This window comes from Palaemon carinicauda, chromosome 30 (assembly GCF_036898095.1).
Source record: "Palaemon carinicauda isolate YSFRI2023 chromosome 30, ASM3689809v2, whole genome shotgun sequence".
Classification (NCBI taxonomy): domain Eukaryota; kingdom Metazoa; phylum Arthropoda; class Malacostraca; order Decapoda; family Palaemonidae; genus Palaemon; species Palaemon carinicauda.
The window spans coordinates 20,691,218-20,713,717 of NC_090754.1; the positions used below are offsets into that span (position 1 = coordinate 20,691,218).

At 46.5% G+C, this 22,500-nt stretch overlaps 1 protein-coding gene across 5 annotated transcripts in view; it reads right to left on the reverse strand.

The window, feature by feature from the left end:
* The window catches only part of msl-3 (male-specific lethal 3), a 267,550-nt gene that overhangs the window by 29,108 nt on the left and 215,942 nt on the right, over positions 1-22,500 (reverse strand). For all 5 annotated transcript variants that reach the window (XM_068353489.1, XM_068353492.1, XM_068353491.1 and 2 more), the window contains one exon: positions 11,893-11,977. In XM_068353489.1, the coding sequence (XP_068209590.1) occupies positions 11,893-11,977 (85 nt within the window). The remainder of the gene's footprint in view (positions 1-11,892; positions 11,978-22,500) is intronic.

The window sequence follows — 22,500 nt, forward strand, 5'->3', positions numbered from 1 at the left end:
GAAAAGAGTTTTTAATGTGAGGTCCTTAAAAGAGGCTGATTGGAGAGGTTCAAATCTTGATGACATAAGGAACCTTAGGACCACGTCTAGATTCCAGCCTGGAGTGGACAACCGACGTTCCTTTGAGGTCTCAAAAGACCTAAGGAGGTCCTGTAGATCTTTGTTGGTGGAAAGATCCAAGCCTCTGTGGCGGAATACCGCTGCCAACATACTTCTGTAACCCTTGATCGTAGGAGCTGAAAGGGATCTTACGTTCCTTAGATGTAACAGGAAGTCAGCAATCTGGGTTACAGTGGTACTGGTTGAGGAAACTGCATTGGCCTTGCACCAGCTTCGGAAGACTTCCCATTTAGACTGATAGACTCTGAGAGTGGATGTCCTCCTTGCTCTGGCAATCGCTCTGGCTGCCTCCTTCGAAAAGCCTCTAGCTCTTGAGAGTCTTTCGATAGTCTGAAGGCAGTCAGACGAAGAGCGTGGAGGTTTGGGTGTACCTTCTTTACGTGAGGTTGACGTAGAAGGTCCACTCTTAGAGGAAGAGTCCTGGGAACGTCGACCAGCCATTGCAGTACCTCTGTGAACCATTCTCTCGCGGGCCAGAGGGGAGCAACCAACGTCAGCCGTGTCCCTTTGTGAGAGGCGAACTTCTGAAGTACCCTGTTGACAATCTTGAACGGCGGGAATGCATACAGGTCGAGATGGGACCAATCCAGCAGAAAAGCATCCACGTGAACTGCTGCTGGGTCTGGAATCGGAGAACAATACAACGGGAGCCTCTTGGTCATCGAGGTAGCGAACAGATCTATGGTTGGCTGACCCCACAGGGCCCAAAGTCTGCTGCAAACATTCTTGTGAAGGGTCCACTCTGTGGGGATGACCTGACCCTTCCGGCTGAGGCGATCTGCCATGACATTCATATCGCCCTGAATGAACCTCGTTACCAGCGTGAGCTTTCGATCTTTTGACCAGATGAGGAGGTCCCTTGCGATCTCGAACAACTTCCTCGAATGAGTCCCTCCCTGCTTGGAGATGTAAGCCAAGGCTGTGGTGTTGTCGGAGTTCACCTCCACCACCTTGTTTAGCTGGAGGGACTTGAAGTTTATCAAGGCCAGATGAACCGCCAACAACTCCTTGCAATTGATGTGAAGTGTCCTTTGCTCCTGATTCCATGTTCCCGAGCATTCCTGTCCGTCCAATGTCGCACCCCAGCCCGTGTCTGATGCGTCCGAGAAGAGACGGTGGTCGGGGGTCTGAACAGCCAAAGGTAGACCTTCCTTGAGAAGAATGCTGTTCTTCCACCACATTAGAGTAGACCTCATCTCTTCGGAAACAGGAACTGAGACCGTCTCTAGCGTCATGTCCTTTATCCAGTGAGCAGCTAGATGATACTGAAGGGGGCGGAGGTGGAGTCTCCCTAACTCGATGAACAGGGCCAGCGATGAAAGTGTCCCTGTTAGACTCATCCACTGCCTGACTGAGCATCGGTTCCTTCTCAGCATGCTCTGGATGCATTCTAGGGCTTGGTTGATCCTTGGGGCCGACGGAAAAGCCCGAAAAGCTCGACTCTGAATCTCCATACCCAGGTAGACAATGGTCTGGGATGGGACGAGCTGGGACTTCTCTAAATTGACCAGGAGGCCCAGTTCCTTGGTCAGATCCATAGTCCATCTGAGATTCTCCAGACAGCGACGACTTGTGGGAGCTCTTAAAAGCCAGTCGTCTAAATAGAGGGAGGCTCTGATGTCTGCCAAGTGAAGGAATTTCGCAATATTCCTCATCAGTCTCGTAAACACAAGAGGTGCCGTGCTTAGGCCAAAGCACAGGGCTTGGAACTGGTACACAACCTTTCCAAAGACGAATCTCAGGAAAGGTTGGGAGTCTGGATGGATGGGGACGTGAAAGTATGCGTCTTTCAGGTCTAACGAGACCATCCAGTCCTCCTGCCTGACCGCTGCTAGGACCGACTTCGTCGTCTCCATCGTGAACGTCTGCTTGGTGACAAAAGCATTGAGAGCACTGACGTCCAGCACCGGTCTCCAACCTCCTGTCTTCTTGGCTACCAGGAAGAGACGGTTGTAAAAGCCCGGGGATTGATGATCCCGGACTATGACCACTGCTTCCTTTTGTAGCAAGAGCGACACCTCTTGTTGCAACGCTAGCCTCTTGTCCTTCTCCTTGTAGTTGGGAGAGAGGTTGATGGGAGATGTAGCTAGAGGGGGATTGCGGCAGAACGGAATTCTGTATCCCTCCCTTAGCCACTTCACAGACTGAGCGTCTGCACCTCTGCTCTCCCAAGCTTGCCAGAAGGTCTTGAGTCTGGCTCCTACTGCTGTCTGGAGAGGAAGGCAGTCAAAACTTGCCTTTTGCGGACTTGGAACCCTTCTTGGACTTGCCACGGTGACTGTCTGCACGGGTACCTCCTCTGCTGGAGGTTCTGCCACGAAAGGGCGGGATGAACCTAGAAGCAGGTGTATCAACTGCTGCAGGGCGGAAGGGTCTAGGCACGGAAGGTAAGGTTTTAGCCTTACGTGCAGAAGAAGCCATCAGATCATGAGTATCCTTCTGGATAAGTGAGGCAGCCATCCACTTAATCAACTCCTCCGGAAACAGACACTTGGAGAGAGGAGCAAACAACAACTCTGACTTCTGGCAAGGAGTGATACCAGCAGATAAGAAGGAGCAAAGATGTTCTCTCTTCTTGAGGACTCCTGATACATATGAAGCCGCAAGTTCACCAGACCCATCCCGAATTGCCTTGTCCATGCTAGACATGATCAGCATGGCCGAGTCCTTATCTGAAGGGGAAGTCTTCCTGCTTAAGGCTCCCAAACACCAATCGAGGAAGTTGAAAATCTCGAAGGCACGAAAGACTCCCTTCAACAGATGATCAAGATCTGAAAAGGACCAGCAGATCTTCGAACGTCTCATAGCCAACCTGCGGGGAGAGTCAACCAGACTTGAGAAGTCGGCCTGGGCAGAGGCAGGAACCCCCAAGCCAGGTTCCTCTCCCGTGGCATACCAGACGCTCGACTTAGAAGCAAGCTTGGGAGGAGGAAACACAAAAGAGGTCCTTCCCAGTTGCTTCTTGGAATGCAACCAGTCCCCCATAACCCTCAAAGCTCTCCTAGATGATCTGGCGAGAACAAGCTTGGTGAAGGCAGGCGCAGCAGACTGCATGCCCAGAGCAAACTCGGAGGGAGGAGAACGAGGGGTTGCAGACACAAAATGTTCAGGATACAAGTCCCTGAACAAAGCAAGGACCTTGCAAAAGTCTAAGGAGGGTGGCGAAGACTTGTGTCCTTCAACATCAGAGTGAGGTTCATCCAGATGAGCAGCTTCATCATCCGATACATCATCATCCGAAAGTTGAGTTGTGAGTGGCAAAGGCAGAGCAGCAAGCTGACCGGCTGAATCCTGCAGAACGGGTGCATGCGTACCTGCGGATCCAACATCATGCCTCTGCTGGACAGTCTGCGAGCTGGCAACAACAAAAGCAGAGGGCTGGTGTGAGGGAGGGTCTGCGGTGGGCTGAGGAGCATGCGGTATGGTATGCAGAGCATGCTGTAAGGTATGCGGCTCATGCTGCATGGTATGCGGAGCATGCTGTAAGGTCTGCAGAGCATGCTGCATGGGCTGAGGAGAATGCCGCATAGTGCTGGAACCCGGCAACTCCTGATGCGGCAGCTCACGCATGTTAGCAGATGGTGCAGCAAGAACATGCGTCTGGCAGGGAGAACTGCGCATCGGTGGAGGAGCTCTCACAGGTGGGGTGTGGGAGCAGGCAGCCGCAGTATCTGCTGAGCGCACAACCTCTGCGGGTTGTAGGCTAACAGGAGAGGTGTTAACCTTCTCGGCATGATACTCCTGCATGAATGCCGCAAGCTGAGACTGCATAGTCTGCAGCATGGACCACTTAGGGTCTACTGTGGTTGGAGCAACAACAGACGGAGCAGTAGCCTGTTGAGGGACCACTCTACCTCTCTTGGGAGGTGTGCAGTCATCAGATGACTGTGGCGAGTCCGAACTGACCCAGTGGCTACACCTGGGCCGTTGGACAAGCTCGGAAGGGACCTTACGTTTGAGCGGTCGTGAGACCTTGGTCCACCGTTTCCTCCTGGAAACTTCTTCCACAGACGAGGAATGTAAGGGCTCATTCGTCTGTATGTGGATGGGACGATCCTTAACAGATACGTCCGCAACCACTGAGGATACATCCGTGCGCCGATCAAGGCCTGCCGAACCCTTTGGTCCTTCGACATTGCTTCTCCCCTGGGCTTGGGAGCTTGCAAGAGGTCCCGGACTGGGAGGACGACTGGCACGCACAGATGTACCCTCATGCGCAACACTGACACTGACACTATGCACATCACTAGCACTAACACTTCCCACTGCACTCTTCGCTTTCAGCTCTCTGACATCTGCCAAGAGCTGATTGCGGTCACTAACCAACGACTCCACCTTATCACCGAGAGCCTGAATGGCACGCAACATATCAGCCATTGCAGGCTGAGCACTCGTAGCAGGTTCGGGAGTCACCACCACAGGGGAAGGAAAAGGTTGAGGGGCATGGGGAGAGGAAAAATCCACAGAGCGAGAAGAACTCCTCCTATCTCTCTCCTTCTCTAACCTACGTGCATATCTGAGGAATTCGTTAAAATCGAATTCCGAAAGCCCAGCACATTCCCCACATCGATCTTTCAATTGACAGGATTTACCCCTACAATTGGAACATACGGTGTGAGGATCTATAGAGGCCTTCGGAAGACGCCTAGTACAAGTCCTAACACTACACTGCCTGTATTTAGGAACTTGGGAATGGTCAGACATCTTGAATTTAGAAGTAGTCAAGGGGGAATTCCAAAATTAAGCAAAGTTCGTTAACCAATAAATCAAATTAATTCCAAAAGCTTGCTAAGCTAAGGATAAAGCTTCCTGAATAGCGAAGGCTAAACTTTAGAGCAAATACATCACCAAATCGTGAACAAAAGACTCCAAAATCAACAGCGTATCCAAGTAGGTCTTGCCGGCGGCACGACAGAGGAAAAATTGAGTTCTTGTTGACAAGAAGTACTTGAGTACCTGACCACAGATGGCGCTGTTGAGTACACCCCCACCTGGATAGCGATCGCTGGCGTATCCCGACCGTAGATTTCTGTCGGGCAACGGAGTTGACAGCTACATGATCATCGGGTAAGATTAATATTGAAAAAACAATATTAAAAACATTTCAAGAGACAGATTAAAAAGGATATTGGAATTAGGGTAATGTAGTGGTAGAACCCTCACCCACTACTGCACTCGCTGCAACGAATGGACCCAGTGTGTAGCAGTCCTCGTAAAGAGTCTCGTAAAGAGTCTGGACATCTTTTAAGTAAAATGACGCGAACACTGACTTGCTTCTCCAAAAAGTCGCGTCCATAATACTTTGCAGAGATTTATTTTGCTTGAAGGCCACGGAGGTTGCTATAGCTCTAACTTCGTGCGTCTTAACCTTAAGCAAACATCGGTCTTTCTCATTCAAGTGAGAATGAGCTTCTCGTATTAAAAATCTGATAAAATATGACAAAGCATTCTTTGACATAGGCAATGATGGTTTCTTAACTGAGCACCATAATGCCTCAGATTTACCTCGTAATGACTTAGTACGAGCTAAATAGAACTTAAGAGCTCTAACAGGACATAATGCTCTTTCCAGTTCGTTGCCTACGATCTCTGATAAGCCAGGAATATCAAAAGATTTAGGCCAAGGACGAGAAGGCAGTTCATTTTTGGCCAGGAAACCAAGTTGAAGTGAACAAGTGGCTTTTTCTGTAGAAAAGCCGATGTTCTTACTGAAGGCATGAAGTTCACTGACCCTTTTAGCCGAAGCCAAGCACACTAGGAAAAGTGTCTTGAGGGTGAGATCCTTCAGGGAGGCTGAATGTAATGGCTCAAACCTGTCTGACATGAGGAACCTTAGGACCACGTTTAAGTTCCATCCAGGAGTTGCCAAACGACGTTCCTTAGAGGTCTCGAAAGACTTAAGGAGATCTTGGAGATCTTTATTGTTGGAAAGATCTAAGCCTCTATGTCGAAAGACCGAAGCCAACATGCTCCTGTAGCCCTTAATCGTGGGAGCTGAAAGGGAGCGAACCTTTCTCAGATGTAAAAGAAAATCTGCGATTTGGGCTACAGAGGTACTAGACGAGGACACAGATGCTGACTTGTACCAGTCTCGAAAGACTTCCCACTTCGACTGGTATACTCTAATGGTAGAAGCTCTCCTCGCTCTTGCAATCGCACTGGCTGCCTCCTTCGAAAAGCCTCGAGCTCTTGAGAGTCTTTCGATAGTCTGAAGGAAGTCAGACGAAGAGCGGGGAGGCTTTGATGGACATTCTTTACGTGGGGCTGACGTAACAGATCTACCCTTAGAGGAAGACTTCTTGGAAAGTCTACCAGCCATTGAAGTACCTCGGTGAACCACTCTCTCGCGGGCCAGAGAGTAGCAACCAACGTCAACCTTGTCCCTTCGTGAGAGGCGAACTTCTGCAGTACCTTGTTGACTATCTTGAATGGTGGGAATGCATATAAGTCCAGAAGAGACCAATCCAGTAGAAACGCGTCTATGTGGATTGCTTCTGTATCTAGGACTGGAGAGCAATAGATTGGTAACCTTTTGGTCAACGAGGAGGCAAAGAGGTCTATGGTGGGTTGACCCCAAGTAGCCCAAAGACTCTTGCCCACGTCCTTGTGGAGGGTCCATTCCGTGGGTATCACCTGACCCCTCCGACTGAGACAGTCTGCCAAGACGTTCAAGTCCCCCTGGATGAATCTCGTCAACAGGGAGATGCCTCGATTTCTTGACCATAAGATAAGGTCCCTTGCGATCTCGAGCAGCGTGAAGGAGTGTGTGCCTCCTTGCTTGGAGATGTACGCCAAAGCTGTGGTGTTGTCTGAGTTGACCTCTACCACTTAGTTTCGAAGAAGCTTTCGAATATCATCAAGGCCAAGTGGACTGCTAATAGCTCCTTGCCGTTGATGTGCATGCTCTTCTGACTTGAGGTCCACAGACCCGAGCATTCCCGACCGTCCAGGGTCGCACCCCAACCCAAATCCGACGCGTCTGAGAACAACACGTGGTTTGGGTTCTTGACTGCTAGGGATAGTCCCTCTCTCAGACTGATATTGCTGTCCCACCATTTCAGGCATGCCTTTACTGGTTCGGAGACTGGGAATGATACCGTCTCTAACGTCTTGTCCTAGTTCCAGTGAGAGGCTAGATGGAACCGGAGAGGCAGAAGGTGTAGTCTCCCTAGTGAGACAAACTGCTCCAGGGATGAGAGAGTCCCTACGAGACTGTTCCAACTCCTGACTGAACAAACGTTCTCTTTTCAGCATTAGTTGGACTTCGAGCAGGGCTTGTTCTATTCGGGTGGCAGACGGAAAAGCCCGAAAAAACTGGACTGCGAATCTCCATCCCCAAATATAGAATAATCTGGGATGGGATCAGTTGGGACTTTTAGGTTGACCAAAAGTCCCAACTCCCTGGCCAGACTCAACGTCCAGACAGCGAAGACTGGACGATGCTCTGAGAAGCCAGTCGTCCAAGTACAGGGAGGCTCGGATCCCCGATAGATGGAGGGATTTTGCCACATTCCTCATGAGCCTCGTAAACACGAGAGGAGCAGGACTGAGGCCAAAGCACAGGGCCCGAAACTGGTACCCCACATTCCTGTAAACAAACCTCAGAAACGGTTGGGAATCCGGGTATATAGGAATGTGGAAGTATGCCTCCTGAAGGTCGAGAGAGACCATCCAGTCGCCTTCCATTAATGCTGTCAAGACAGCCTGGTAGACTTCATCGTGAAGTTTGTCTTGACAATGAACACATTGAGCGCACTTGCCTCTTACGTACTCCTGCAGTGAACATGGCTGCCAGATCATTGGAGCCATCCCTGAGGGACTTGTTCCTGCAGAGAACGTGGCTGTCAGATCATTGGAGCCATCCCTGAAAGCCTTGTTTATGCATGACATAATTGTACAGCAAAACTTCAAACGCTCGAAAAAAAACTCTTAACAGGAGATGGTCTAGCTCTGAAGTCGACCATAAAATCTTGGAGCGTCTCATGGCCAGGCGCCAGGGAGAGTCTATGAGGTTTGAGAAGTCTATCTGGGCAGAGGCAGGAACTCCCAAGCCGAGAACTTCTCCCGTGTCATATCAGACTCTCGCTCTATAAGCCAGCTTAAAAGTAGGGAAAGCAAAGGCTGTCTCCCCCAAACTCCTCCTGGTGATTAACCAGTCGCCTAGCAAACGTAAAGCTCTCTTAGAAGAGCGAGAGAGCACTAGCTTATAAAACAATGGCTTCGAAGTAGCTAGGCCTAGTGTAAACTCTGACGTTTAGGCGAACGAGGAGCAGCAGTTACAAAAAGATCCGGACAAAGATCCTTAAAAATCAGCATGATTTATTTAAAGTCCATAGAGGGCTGAGCAGCTTTAGGCTCCTCTCCGTCTGACAGAGTCCTCAAGGGAATATCAGTAGGAGGGGGATCAGCAACTTCCTCATCTGAAGGAACCTTGTCCGACAATAGCCGAGTCTCAAGCAAGGGAGAGACCTGCCGTGGTGGCAATGCTTGACAAGCAGAGTCCACACGCAAAGGAGCAACAGTATCAGTCAAGGACGCTATGTCATGTAACTGCTTAAAGGACTGACCCGTAACAACAACAGGTGCGGGAGGACGTTCGACGTCAACTCGAGACTGCCTTGACTGCTTAGACTGAGCAGTCAAAACAACTCTTGACTGCGGTGCTTGACGCTCATCGTCAAAACAAGTCAACTATGCTGGTTGGTGAACGTCCTGAACGTCAACAAGAGCAAGCGGCAGCGGCTGAACGTCCACAAGCGGCTGAGAGTCAACACGGGACTGCATCGAGTGAGGCTCTACAAAACACGATTGACGTGACTTTGTAACGTCAATGTCAACAGGATGAGCAAAGCCTCGTTTGGGCGGCTGACGGCCAAGATCTCGATCAGCTAAGCGGCGAGGATCATCGTGAACCTGCTCAACAGAATAGTCCTCTATAAGAGAGGCAAGCTTATTCTGCATGTCTTGCCGTACAACCCATTTAGGATCAACGGGAATGGTTGCGGTAAGAGACGAGGGTAACGTCTGTGACTGCAAAACCTTGCCTACAAAAAAACTCTCGGAGCCTGTGTTACGCTTTTGTTTAGGCGGCGAGCAGTCTTCCGATGACTGCATAGGGTCAGAGCTGTCCTAATGGCTAAAACCAGGAAGCTGGACCTGTCCTGAAAGGACTGACTTTCGCTTAAAGGGCCTCGAAACCTTGTTCCACAGTTTCTTATGCGAAAAGCCTTCGGATGACGAGGAGAAAATCGTCTCGCTCGTCTTATGGTAGGGGCGGTGTTGATGAGACACGCCTGAAACCATAGAGGGAACGTCTGTTCGCTGATCAAGTCCTCTCGAACCCATAAGTCGTACGACATTACTTCTCCCCTGGGCTTGGGAGCTTGCAAGAGGTCTCGGACTAGGCGAACGACAGGCACGAACAGACGAACCCTCGGTCGCAACACTGATAACACTTTGCGCAATTATCACTTTATCACTACGATTTTCTGTTTTGCACTTACTTCACTGAAATCGAATTTTTCAACAATTCACATTAGATATGAATAAAACTGATTTCTACCTGAAGCACGCAATTCTACCCTCATCAAAAGGTTATACAGTAATTGCGAAATCAGTCGTATAATGTAAGCACAATAATACAAGCAAAAAACAGTAAACATATATTAAGATAAAAAGATCAGTGGCTGGGAAGGAGACTAAACACTAGTTCATTCAAAACTACGTTTTCAATCTCTCACCGTACAGTGCCTTGGGACGAGAATAAAAACTAAAAACGTTTTATCCTTTCTCCCCGTACAGAGACTAGGGACGAGAGTAAAAAACTGACTCGAGAACAACGTTACTCGCTTGGGACGAGAATAAAGATCGGAACGTTCTCTCTTCCTCTCTCTCTCTCCGTCTCTCTCTTGATTTCGCACCGAAGAGTAGAGCCCACTTACCTTTCGTCAATAAACAGGTTATTTGACCAAAGGAAAAAACTGAAAGGTTTTTCAATTAACAAGTTCCTTTAAAATAGTATTTAAAACATTTAAGTTAGAAAGAAGAATGAACAAAACGTCAGAATCGATTTACTCTTTCTGCAAAGTGAAACCGTGATTCTCTCTCTCTCTATCGTAACGATAGAGCGCAAACTGTGTAGCATAAATAAACTAAACGTTAGTTCATCTTTGAAACAGTACGAAGACTATTCAAAGAAAATCTTTCATAAAATATCTACTAAAAAATATTCATTTAATAAGTTTTAAATCATTTGCTCTGTAAAAGTTATTTACGATTGAAAGGGCTCAACGTTGATTAACTTCGGTTTCCAAGTTATGACCGCCTACTCTCGGATTAGAGGAGGAATAGGAAAGGTCGCATATAAACAAATCATTTATCTTGATGTTTATTATAAATGGAAAGCTAATCGAAGAGGCCTAATAAAGGCGGTTGAGATATAAAATATATAGAGGAAAATCTATAATTAATTTATAACGTGATAAAATAATTGCTAAAAGCCTAAAACACACTTCCGTACTAAGGGAAGGGTCGGCCATTTAAAAGTCAAAGAAAGTCCAAAAAACAATCCAAAGTCATCAAAAATTAAATTTATCCAAAAACGATTTCAAGATTTAAGTTGAAGATAAAACACCTGCACTGCGAAAGCTCAAACCAAAAGGAAGTACTTCACCAAATATGTTGAGAAAACTCCAGGTTATACAGCGAGTATTGATACGTCTTGTCGTTAAGGCCGACAGAGAAAAATTGGGTCTGTTTACATGTATATGCGGTATCTGGCCGATAGTTGGCGCTAGTGGGCACACCCGCAACCTTCATAGCGATCGCTCGCGAGTTTTTGTGTGTTTTTCTGTCGAGCCGCCGGAGGCTCAGCTATTATATATTCACCGGCTAAGTTAAATATTTAAAAATAGCACTAGGCAGCATCAATAACACCTCTATACATTCACAAACTGAAGAATGACATTTACAAGTACCAGCGCTAGTATTGCAAGTTATCAATATTCTTAAATTCCACTTTATGCAATAGAATATCCTCTCTTTGAAAAGTTAAACACTAAATGTGTAACCAAAAAAAAGCACCTTTAAAGCCAGTAACTAAAACTTACCAAAGAAACCCTCCTCCTTTACAGAAGAACCCAATCCATCAACTCCTCCCCTAACACCAAACAAGAGCTTCTAAGGAGCTGGTAAGTTCCTAAAAAGAACTACCAAAGTGGGAGCCAACTAAGGCCACAACCATCTGCTATGGAAGAGTATGTTCACAAGTAACACAAATTGACCTAACCAGGGGAGGAGATGATAGAGGGAGTAAGAGCAGAAAAAAAATTTCTTTTTTATTTAGAGGACGGGAAACTGGTGGATTTGATGATCAAAGCATACAGACTACCAAGTAAGATTAAAGGAAATAAAGTTATCCTACAGTTTATCGTGGCTTAATGCTATCCTGCTTTTAGTTAATTTACACTGATGTAATAAACATAGTGATCTTCAAATGAAATAATTTTCAAATAAGGTTACAGTTCAATGTCTGGAATCTAATTATGCTAAATCTAGGCAAACCAGACCATCAACTCAAAAGTTAGTTAGTGAATATTTTCACTGTCACTAAAAAGCCAATTGCAGACCTAATAGGTAGCATGTAGCTAGCTACTTAGAAGGCTCACAATTGACCTCTCAGACTGAGATTATTCAAGTTCAGTTTCTTATGTGATAAAACAGTAAACTTTGATATCATTTTGAAATTTGGCATTGTATACTGCAAGTACTTACTCAAGAAAAAGTTCCAGATGCTTCAATATAATTTTCTTCTTGATTTCTGGCAAATTCATTCGATATAAAATCTCAGGCAGTTTCACTGAAAAATTAAGAACATTCATCATCACAATTTTCAGTAAAAATGGAAAGTTCCAATCCTTAATATGGTTACACAATCATAAAACCCCCTTCATGCCAATTACTATATACTCATTAAGTGCATTGTAAAAATAATAAAAGTTTGTAATTAAGCCACTTCAGTTACAATTTTTTACATAATTGAAAATGATCTATCCACAGCAAGCTCCTCCTACAAGTCAACATTTGTTTCAATACAAACCTATAACTGTTACAAAACCTTTTGTGAATTTGTGTGAAATTACCTAATAATGCAACTGAAGAAAAAATCCTCCAGTTGTACTTAGTGGTATCACATAGATTAAAGATCACATATTGAAGCACCTAATGTATGTCTGTGAATCTGCTCACAACTCACACGTCTTAACAAAAATTTTGGCCATGGTCTGGTGGTGATATTGGTGTGGGATGTATTTTCACATGGCTCTATGAGATATAAGTATGTGTTGTTTATCATTCAACCTCCTATTAAACTTCAAAGATATTAAAATATGTAATCTGTATTCTGCTATACAGTACTGTTTTATATTGAATAAAGTACAGTGAAACCTCTAGATACTAAAGTTTCTGTATACGAAAAACTCATTTTACAAAATTACATACAAATATTTTTTCACCTCATATTACAAAAACAGATACTCAGGATACAAAACGAAATTCGCTTGGCCGTTGAAAACTGAAAATTTTAAAATTCATGTGCCGAACAAACTTTAAACTCGCCACCTTCGTCCTGCTCTCCCACTGGTTATATCCTTACCCTGATGCTAGTTACTGCCTTAAGATCCCGCTCTGCTACTGGTCTGCATCCCTCGACCATTTCGTTTTGGCATTCACTATTGTTCCGATTGAATTCGTGTTGGTGGTTTCGATTTCGTACTTATAGTCTTCGTGATGGTAATCTTGATCCTGTACTTATAGCTTTCATGTTGCTTTATTCAACTTGTAATTCTATAGCCACAGGTCTTAAGCATGTTGCTGATGTTTAAGGAAAAAAGAAGAGGATGTTTTCTATAGAGACAAAGCTGGAGATAATCAAGAAGTATGAGGGTGGCATGTGGTTGAGTATTATCGCTAAGGAGTATGGCCGAAATCCGTCAACGATAGGCACCATCTTTAAGAAGGAAGCCATCAAAGCAGCAACACCTTCTAAGAGCATGACTGTCTTTTCAAGTAAGAGGAGCCACATCCATGACGAGATAGAGAGACTTCTCCTCTGGGTTAAGGACAGGGATATCACTGGAGAGACAATCACGAAGACGGTAATATGCCACAAGACCAGCACCACTTTTGGTGATCTTGTACATGCTCAGGCTGAAGACAAAGCAGGAGAAGGGGCATCGAAGCAGGCACCCCCACAGTTCAAGGCTTCACATGGGTGGTTTGAACAATTTAGGAGATGGACTGGCATTGATTTGGCAGTGCACCATGGGGAGGGGGCCAGCTCGGACACGAAGGTGGCTGAAGCCTTTGCTAAGAAATTCAACAAGTTGACTCTCCAGGAAGGCTACATTCCCCAGATAGTCTTCTACTGTGATGAAACTGGGCTATTTTGGAAAAAAATGCCTCATCAGACCTACATCACAGTGGAAGAGAAGCTACAGCCTGAGCATAAGCCTATGAACGACAGGCTTACCCTTGCACTCTGTGCCAATGCTAGTGGGGATTGTAAGGTTAAGCCCCTACTGTTGTATCATTCAGAAAGTTCTCGAGCCTTCAAGTCACATAAAATGCTAAAGGAGAAGCTTCCGCTGATGTGGAGGGCTAATGCAAAAGCCTAGGTAACGAGACAGTTTTTCGAAGAGTGGGTAAACCCATTTCAGTATGACTGTTAAAAATTATCTGGAAGAGAGCCACATCATTCTGAAATGTCTGTTGGTGTTGGACAACGCCCCTCTTCAATCTCCTGGCCTCGAGGAAAATTTCCTCCTAGAATATTCCTTTATAAAGGTTCTACCTTCCACATAACACCACCCCTTTCCTCCAGCTCATGGACCAACAAGTGATTTAGTATTTCAAAGAGCTCTATTTTGATAACACTGACAGCACAAACCTCCCCCTTTGTGAATTTGGAAGGAGCATTTTGATACTGTGATATTCCTCTGACTTATCAAATCAAGCTAGGCAGGTGGTTTCATGGCACAACTGATGCCATCTACTGTTTCAGATCATAGCATTTTTGTCTTAATCTAAGTTTTGCTAAGACTTAATATTTTGAATGATTCATTTGTTCCATGTAGTCTTTCAAAGTGTTGTAATTTATATAGAATATATTTATTTTTGTAAAGAGTGTATTATTCCAATCACCTGTGTTTAAATTAGTATTCGCTCGTACACTCGTACCCATGTTAAAGAATCGTAGTAAGAGTTTGTTTGATTAAGTCTTAAGAATAATTGCCCTAGTTATAGCAGAACCGGACTGCCGTCGGCGGATGCCGGCACTCCGGGGGCCGGCCGGTGGACGGACGACCAAGCTATGAGGAAAGAGGGTAAATTTAACTCTAAGAAGAGAAAGGTGTTATCCTTAAAGAGGACATCGGCCGATGCTTCAGACTTATAATTCCTATTGCTGGCTGAGTAAACTCAGGCTGAGGGAGAGTGTCATTGTCAGAGAGCTTAAAAACAAGACCAAGGTCAAGCTAAGGGTTGGTCGTATAAGCCTCTCCAGAGGAGAATCCAGCGGATGGAGGGTTGCGTTTGGTTGTACAAGTCCCAAAGAAGCATAGGCTGATGGAGATAGAGAGCAAGAGGTGAGGATTCCAAAAATCTAAGTTGCTATAGTCTGTAAATGTAATAATGAGCTGACTTCAATGTCTTAGAACAAAGGAGATGAAAGGGAATAACGCCACGGGGTTGTCTCCTGATGCAGGTATCAAGGGGGGAGGAGAAGAATCCATGGAATCAGAACCCAAAACCACGAAAGAGATCCAACAAATTCTCAATTTGTGGAGTTCTAGAAGTGGTACCAAATAATTCCAATGGATAATGTTTCTCAATTCCTAATCACAGGAGATAGGCATCAAAGGTGAGTGGTCAGAACACTTCTAATGCAACAACCGCTGGGTCTATGTTCTACCTGCCTGGTGGCGGCGTATAGGTGAGAGCCCATGCGCAACTAACAAAGATCTTGTCATTCAATGAAGATATCGACTTGTGAGGTAACCATATACCAAAGTGACCAAAAATGAAGAGGCAGGGAGCAAAAGAGACGACCTCGTCTTTAAGGCACACGGCACTTCAGCCCACTAGTAGTAGTAGAAGTGGTGCGATCGTGAGGGATGAACTTAAGTGAACGCTGACGAGAACTGGAGAGCCAATGAAAATGATTGCCAAGTGCATGCGCGATCCCTTAAAAATACTGCCTGACACTTGAGGTGTGTCGAGAATCGAAGCTCAAGAGAAGATGGATGGATCAGGAAACCGAAACCACTGTACTTGTGTGTAACAAGTTCCCATTGATGGTGAGTGCTGGGTTAGGTTTCAAGAAGGGAGGGTGTGCTAAACTCCTTCAACTGCATGTCATGGGAAGCACAACCGAAGTACTGCAACTTGATGAGTCTGAAGGATGACGTTCTGTGTGGTTTAGATGAGAAGACTTCCAAGGTGATCATAGAGGCCATAGCGCTTGAGCAATCTGTGTAGGTCAAAAATAGATGAAGGAGATTCTCGCTGGGAAGACCATTCTGCTTGCTTGGAGTGAGGATCGCAGCCGGCAGAATTTTACGATCCTCACGAAGTCGGTGGCTGTTGGCGATTCTACCCGCAAGCCGGAAGAGCTGCTTGTCATAGGCGGCGGGTAACTTAACCTCAGAAGGATAAGTCGTGAGCTCGGCAGTGCTGTGACACTAAATAGTGGTCACTACTAGAGGCTGTGACGAGCTCCCTGCAGAGGCAGAAACCGACTGGAAATGAGCAGAAACTGGACCTCAAGCTTGACTGTATTGCCTCGTTATGGGTAGTAGGTTGTCCAGGGCACCAGCCACCTGTTGAGATACTACCGCTAGAGTTATGGGGTCCTTTGACTAGACAGACGATACTACATTAGATCCTTCTCTCTGGTTACAGTGCACTTTCCTTTTGCCTACACATACACTGAATAGTCTGGCCTATTCTTTACAGATTTTCTTGTCCTCATACACCTAACAACACAGAGATTACCAAACAATTCTTCTTTACCCAATATATATTTATATATATATATATATATATATATATATATATATATATATGTATATATATATATATATATATATATATATATATATGTATATATATATGTATATATATATATATATATATATATATGTATATATATATATATATATATATATATATATGTATATGTATATGTGTGTGTATATATATATATATATATATGTATATGTATATGTGTATATATATATATATATATATATATATGTATATATATAAATATATATATATATATATATATATATATATATATATATGTATATATATATGTATATATATATGTGTGTATATACATATATATATATATATATATATATATATATATATATATGTACTGTATATGTATATGTATATATACATATATATATACATATATATATACATATATATATATATGTATATATATATATATATATATATATATATATATATATATATATATACATATATATATATACCAAAGTGACCAAAAATGAAGAGGCAGGGAGCAAAAGAGACGACCTCGTCCTTAAGGCACACGGCACTTCAGCCCACTAGTAGTAGTAGAAGTGGTGCGATCGTGAGGGATGAACTTAAGTGAACATATATATATACATATATACATATATATATATATATACATATACTGTACATATATATATATATATATATATATATATATATATATATATATATACATATATATATATACATATATAAATATATATACATATATATATATACATATACTGTACATATATATATATATATATATATATATATATATATATATATATATATATATATATATTCAAATAAGCCATATATATTTTTGATATATTAATGTCTGGATTCTCTTAACGACCTCGGGATCAGAGCCCCAGGCGAAATCTCACAAAGACAAGAGCTTGGCTCCGGCCGGGAATCGAACCCTGGTCGGCAAGCTTATATAGACAGTGACTAACCCATTCGGCCACGAAGGAAGTTAAAAGTCAATGACAATTCTACTGTACTTATACCTATCGAATTCAGGTATTTTGTACTTAGAATTGAAATCAACCCATCTTCACCATCGTAGCTAATTGGTCTACCTTAGCTCCCGGTCCTCTGCGGCCCCTGCTTCTGGGTGATAGGGTTAGCCTCTATCATGGGTACACCCACTCAGGTGGGATGTCTGGGGGTCCGTGGCCGGACCCCTACATCCCTCTTTCTGTCTCTTTCACTTTCCTGGTGCCGGTCCCTCGCCGCCTCCACTGTCGGTGATACCCACCTCCTACCTTGGTGACTTATCCCTTACCCCCTGGGCCGCCAGTCCTCCGTGTGCCGGGGGACTGCCGCCTGCCGCCGGCTTCCAGCCGATGGCCTTCCCTCTTTCCTCATAGCTTGGTCGTCCGTCCACCGGCCGGCCCCCGGAGTGCCGGCATCCGCCGACGGCAGTCCGGTTCTGCTATAACCATCCTTGTTCCTGTCACCAAGCCGGCAACCTCTGGCTGTCGGAGCCGCCGCTTCCCCGCCGGCGTGCCGCCGCTGTGCCGGCGGCCGCCACCCTGGTATTACTCTTGACTTCTATATTGTCTTCCCTAATGCCAGAAACTCTGCTGGAGCGGCCTCCGGCGTGCCGGCGGTCTGCCGGAGCCTTCCGGAGGCGTCAAGGCGACTTGCACCCCCTTCTACTAGCTATCATCTGATACTGATAGCCCTACACTGCAACCAGATGACTTGTTTACGTAAATGGATCGGTATTTTATTACCGTTCTATTAGTAATCATGCTGTCTTCTTGCATATCACAGATTTCCAGCATGCTGTGTGTATCTTAACACGGCTGGTTGCCGGAAACCGTTACCCTATGGGATCTTCTAGTCCCCTATTCTGGAATTGAGTGGCCTCAGTCCCAGCCTTATATCCTTGACAATTTCCAATAGAATTCTCACTGCCCTACGGGCATTCTATATTGAATTCTATCCTGTGCCTTCGGTCACTTCGGATTGTCCATGGATGAAGGTTACGGTAACCAGCCGGGCGAGATACACGGAGTATGTACCTATCCTATCTCAGCCCTTCCTCTGTGCATCACACCTGTTGTCAAGTTAAAATTAATGATTAATATTTAACTTTAGTTTAAGAGTCATTCTTATGACCCCCCCCATACTCATATTCTCTTTCTTTTACAGGAGGAGCAGATGAAGTGTGACCACGACTTCTGTGCAGTGAAGCGCCCGCACTTCTACGGGCATACGGCGTGTAGGACCCACGCCCCTTGTGCCAACAAGAAGGGGGATCTGAAGTTCTGGGACCCGCAGAACTGTATGGTCTGCCAGGATCGCCTAGTCGATGCCTTTCATAACCCTCCCTCAGCGGAGGTCAGGGACGCTTCTCGGGATAAGCTACGCAAGTGGGTGCGTGGCTTCCAAAAGAACGCCACTGGACCATACCTGGCCACTGAAGACATGAGGGCCCTTCTGTTCCCAAAGGCCTCCCCTGATTCTGTGGTACCCAAAGACCTGATCCCCGTCGTCCAGATCTCGTTGGAACCAGACGTAGTCATGGCCCAGTCCATGCACGAGTGTCGCCTGGATTCCGAGAACGACGAACAAATGTCGGATATTTCGGAGGGCACGGAGAAGACCCTCATGGCCCAAGGCGCGGAAGATGAAGAGGACCAGGTGGAATACGCCGAGTCGGAGCAGGAGGTCGCTCCGCCTTCCATCACCGCCCCTACTCCTACACCGACGGAAGTGTCTCTCTCCCGTCTACCTCCGCTACCCAGGAACCCATCCCATCCGCCCAAGAGATGTTCCGGATGATTAAAGCCATTATGGACGACAGACTTAAAGAGACTCACGAGTTCATCAGGTCCATGGGAGGGTCCAAAGAACCGAAGAAGATCTCGGTTAAGGATCTCCCTGCATGTTCACATGCCAACCCTTGGAGGTATGCCGAGCATATGGTTATTGCGACCGGCAGGATCTTTATCAGCGATAAGATCGGCACGGTCCCCCTGGAAGATGTGGAGTTCTTCCCGAACTTTGAGGCTTACCCGGACTGTTACGTCCGGCTTCGTTCTGAACCTGCCTCTAAAGAAGAGACCGAACCCAAGGAGGCGATAGTGTTCGATCTCTCGAAGGCCAGGCTATGCTAGTCACCGCATTTAAAAGTAGAGGTTTTACCTGCTCTAAGCTTCCGGCCCTGAGCAAGAAGCACCCTACTTACGTCGCACCCGACGATGCAGTCCTTCCCTTCATGGAAAAGGCCTTCGCTGCGTGCCACAAGGCTGTGGAAGAAGGAAAACCCTGCCCTGCACTGGAGGAGTGCAGACCCTTCTCCATAGTAACTCCCCCCGACGCTCGACACTGGAAGGATATCCAGCATACCTTCGTGGTGGGAAAGCTAGATCCTGACGTAGCCGGACGTCAGTTTAACGAAGACCTCCCGAAACTCAACGACCACCTCCTTCGTCGGGAACAAGATACGAAGGAAAGGCTCGCAGCATCCATGTCCCACCAGGTACAACTTGATGTCATGGCTGGTGACACCAGAGTCCCAGACCACTACATGGTACTCGCCAAATCCCACATGGCAACTCTGGTGAAGGACTTGTACCACTTCATGAAGGCTCGGAGAGCCTGTCGAGAATTCGTGTTCTCAGGTGCCACTGTGAAACACGAACCCCAGAGGCTGATTTCCTCCAACACCTGGGGTAAACACCTCTTCCCCTCCGATCTCGTGAAAGAGATCACTGACAAGGCTGCCACTGAGAATAGGAACCTTCTCAATAAGTGGGGCATGTCAAAAAAGAGGAAATCCTCTCAGGACGACGGCCCTCAACCTATGAGGAAATCCTCCAAGCAAAACCCCCCAGCAACGTCAACAGCGACGACAGTTTCCGGGACCCGCTACTCCCCAAGTGGCTGCTCAGCCACAACAGACCTTTCAGTTGGTCACCCAACCGTTTTTGTCCCAGTCACCGGTTTTCACCCCTGCCTTTGAGCAACGGACAACTACCTTTCGTCCCAAAGGTAGAGGCTCAAACAGGGGTGCGAGCAGAGACGCATCTCGCCGCCCCTCCAGAGGTAGAGGAGGAAGGGGAGCTAGCGGCCGAGGCAGTAAGCCCTCGGGACACCAGAAGCAATGAAGTGCTCCCGGTGGGAGGAAGACTCCGCCAATTCCAGGATCGTTGGACCTTCGATCCCTGGGCACACAGCATCGTCAAGAAAGGTCTAGGCTGGAGTTGGACTCAACCACCCCCAACCTTCCAGCAATTCTTCCAACGATCAACCCCCCTTCTGGAAGAATATGTCCTAGATCTCTTGAACAAGAAGGTGATAAGGAGGGTAAAGTCCACCAGGTTCCAAGGGAGACTGTTTTGCGTCCCCAAGAAAGACTCCGACAAACTCAGAGTCATTCTGGACTTATCCCCCCTCAACAAGTTCATAGCGAACGACAAGTTCAAGATGCTGACTCTTCAACAGATAAGGACCCTTCTGCCTCGAGGTTCTTACACGGTCTCCATAGACCTGGCGGATGCCTACTGGCACGTTCCAATGAACCATCACGCTTCCTCCTACCTAGGATTTCGACTCCAAAGGAAAAGCTACGCCTTCAGGGCCATGCCCTTCGGCCTCAATGTGGCCCCTCGGATCTTCACAAAGCTGGCGGACGCCATAGTACAACAGCGCCGCCTCCGAGACGTCCAGGTGATGGCCTACCTCGACGATTGGCTAGTCTGGGCTCCATCGCCCGAGGATTGTTTAAAATCCTGCAGCAAAGTCACCCAGTACCTAGAACACCTGGGATTCAAGATAAACGTGAAGAAATCTCGCCTCTCTCCAGCTCATAAGTTCCAATGGTTAGGAATCCAGTGGAACCTTCAGTCACACCGCCTTTCCATCCCCCAGAAGAAAAGGAAGGAAATAGCAGGGTCTGTCAAGCGACTACTGAAATCCAAGCGGATCTCAAGACGCCAGCAGGAACGAGTTCTAGGCTCTCTACAGTTCGCCTCAGTGACAAACCCGGTGCTTCGTGCACAGCTAAAGGATGCCGCGGGAGTCTGGAGACGTTCTGAATCCATCGCTCGAAGAGACCTCAAGAGACGGCTCCCAAACAGACTTCGACTTCTCCTCAAGCCGTGGTCGGAAGCAAAGGCCCTGAAAAGGTCCATCCCTCTTCAACACCCACCTCCATCACTCAACATCCACACGGACGCTTCGCTGGAGGGTTGGGGAGGTCACTCCCACCAGAAACAGGCTCAAGGCACGTGGTCTCCACTATTCAAGACGTTTCACATCAACATCTTGGAGGCCATGGCGGTCCTTCTAACACTGAAGAAACTCTCCCCGCCTCCCTCGATCCATATTCGTCTAACCCTAGACAACTCGGTGGTAGTTCGATGTCTCAATCGCCAAGGCTCGAGATCACCCCAGATAAATCAGGTGCTTCTAACAATCTTCCGTCTGGCAGAGAGGAAGAAGTGGCACCTATCTGCAGTTCACCTACAAGGATTCCGCAACGTGACGGCGGACGCTCTATCCCGGACAAGCCCGATAGAGTCGGAATGGTCTCTAGACGCAAGATCATTCTCCTTCATCTCCCACCAAGTCCCGGAACTTCAGATCGATCTCTTCGCAACGAGCGACAACAATCAACTTCCTCGTTATGTGGCCCCGTACGAGGACCCCAAGGCAGAGGCGGTGGATGCCATTTCCCTGGATTGGAACAGAAGGTCCAAGATCTACCTGTTCCCTCCCACCAACCTTCTGCTGAAAGTCCTCTCCAAGCTGAGAACCTTCAAAGGGACAGCGGCCCTAGTGGCTCCCAAGTGGCCCCGGAGCAACTGGTACCCCCTGGTCCTGGAGCTGCAGCCCACGCTGATCCCTCTCCCGGGCCCAGTTCTCTCCCAACAAGTACAGAAGTCGACTGTCTTCGCTTCATCATCGAAAATCAAGGACCTTCATCTCATGATTTTCTCTCCCTAGCCGCGAAGAAGAGGTTTGGGATCTCGAAGAAAAGTCTAGACTTCCTCGAGGAATACAAGACCGAATCCACAAGACGGCAATACGAATCATCTTGGAGAAAATGGGTCTCATTCGTCAAGGCAAAAAATCCTACGGAAATCACCATTGATTTTTGCATGTCCTTTATTCACCTTCATGGACAGGGATTAGCAGCCAATACGATTTCTACTTGCAAATCGGCCTTGACTAGACCACTGTTGTATGCCTTCCAAATTGATCTGTCCAGCGACATCTTCAATAAACTGCCGAAAGCATGCGCTCGTCTACGCCCAGCACCCCCACCGA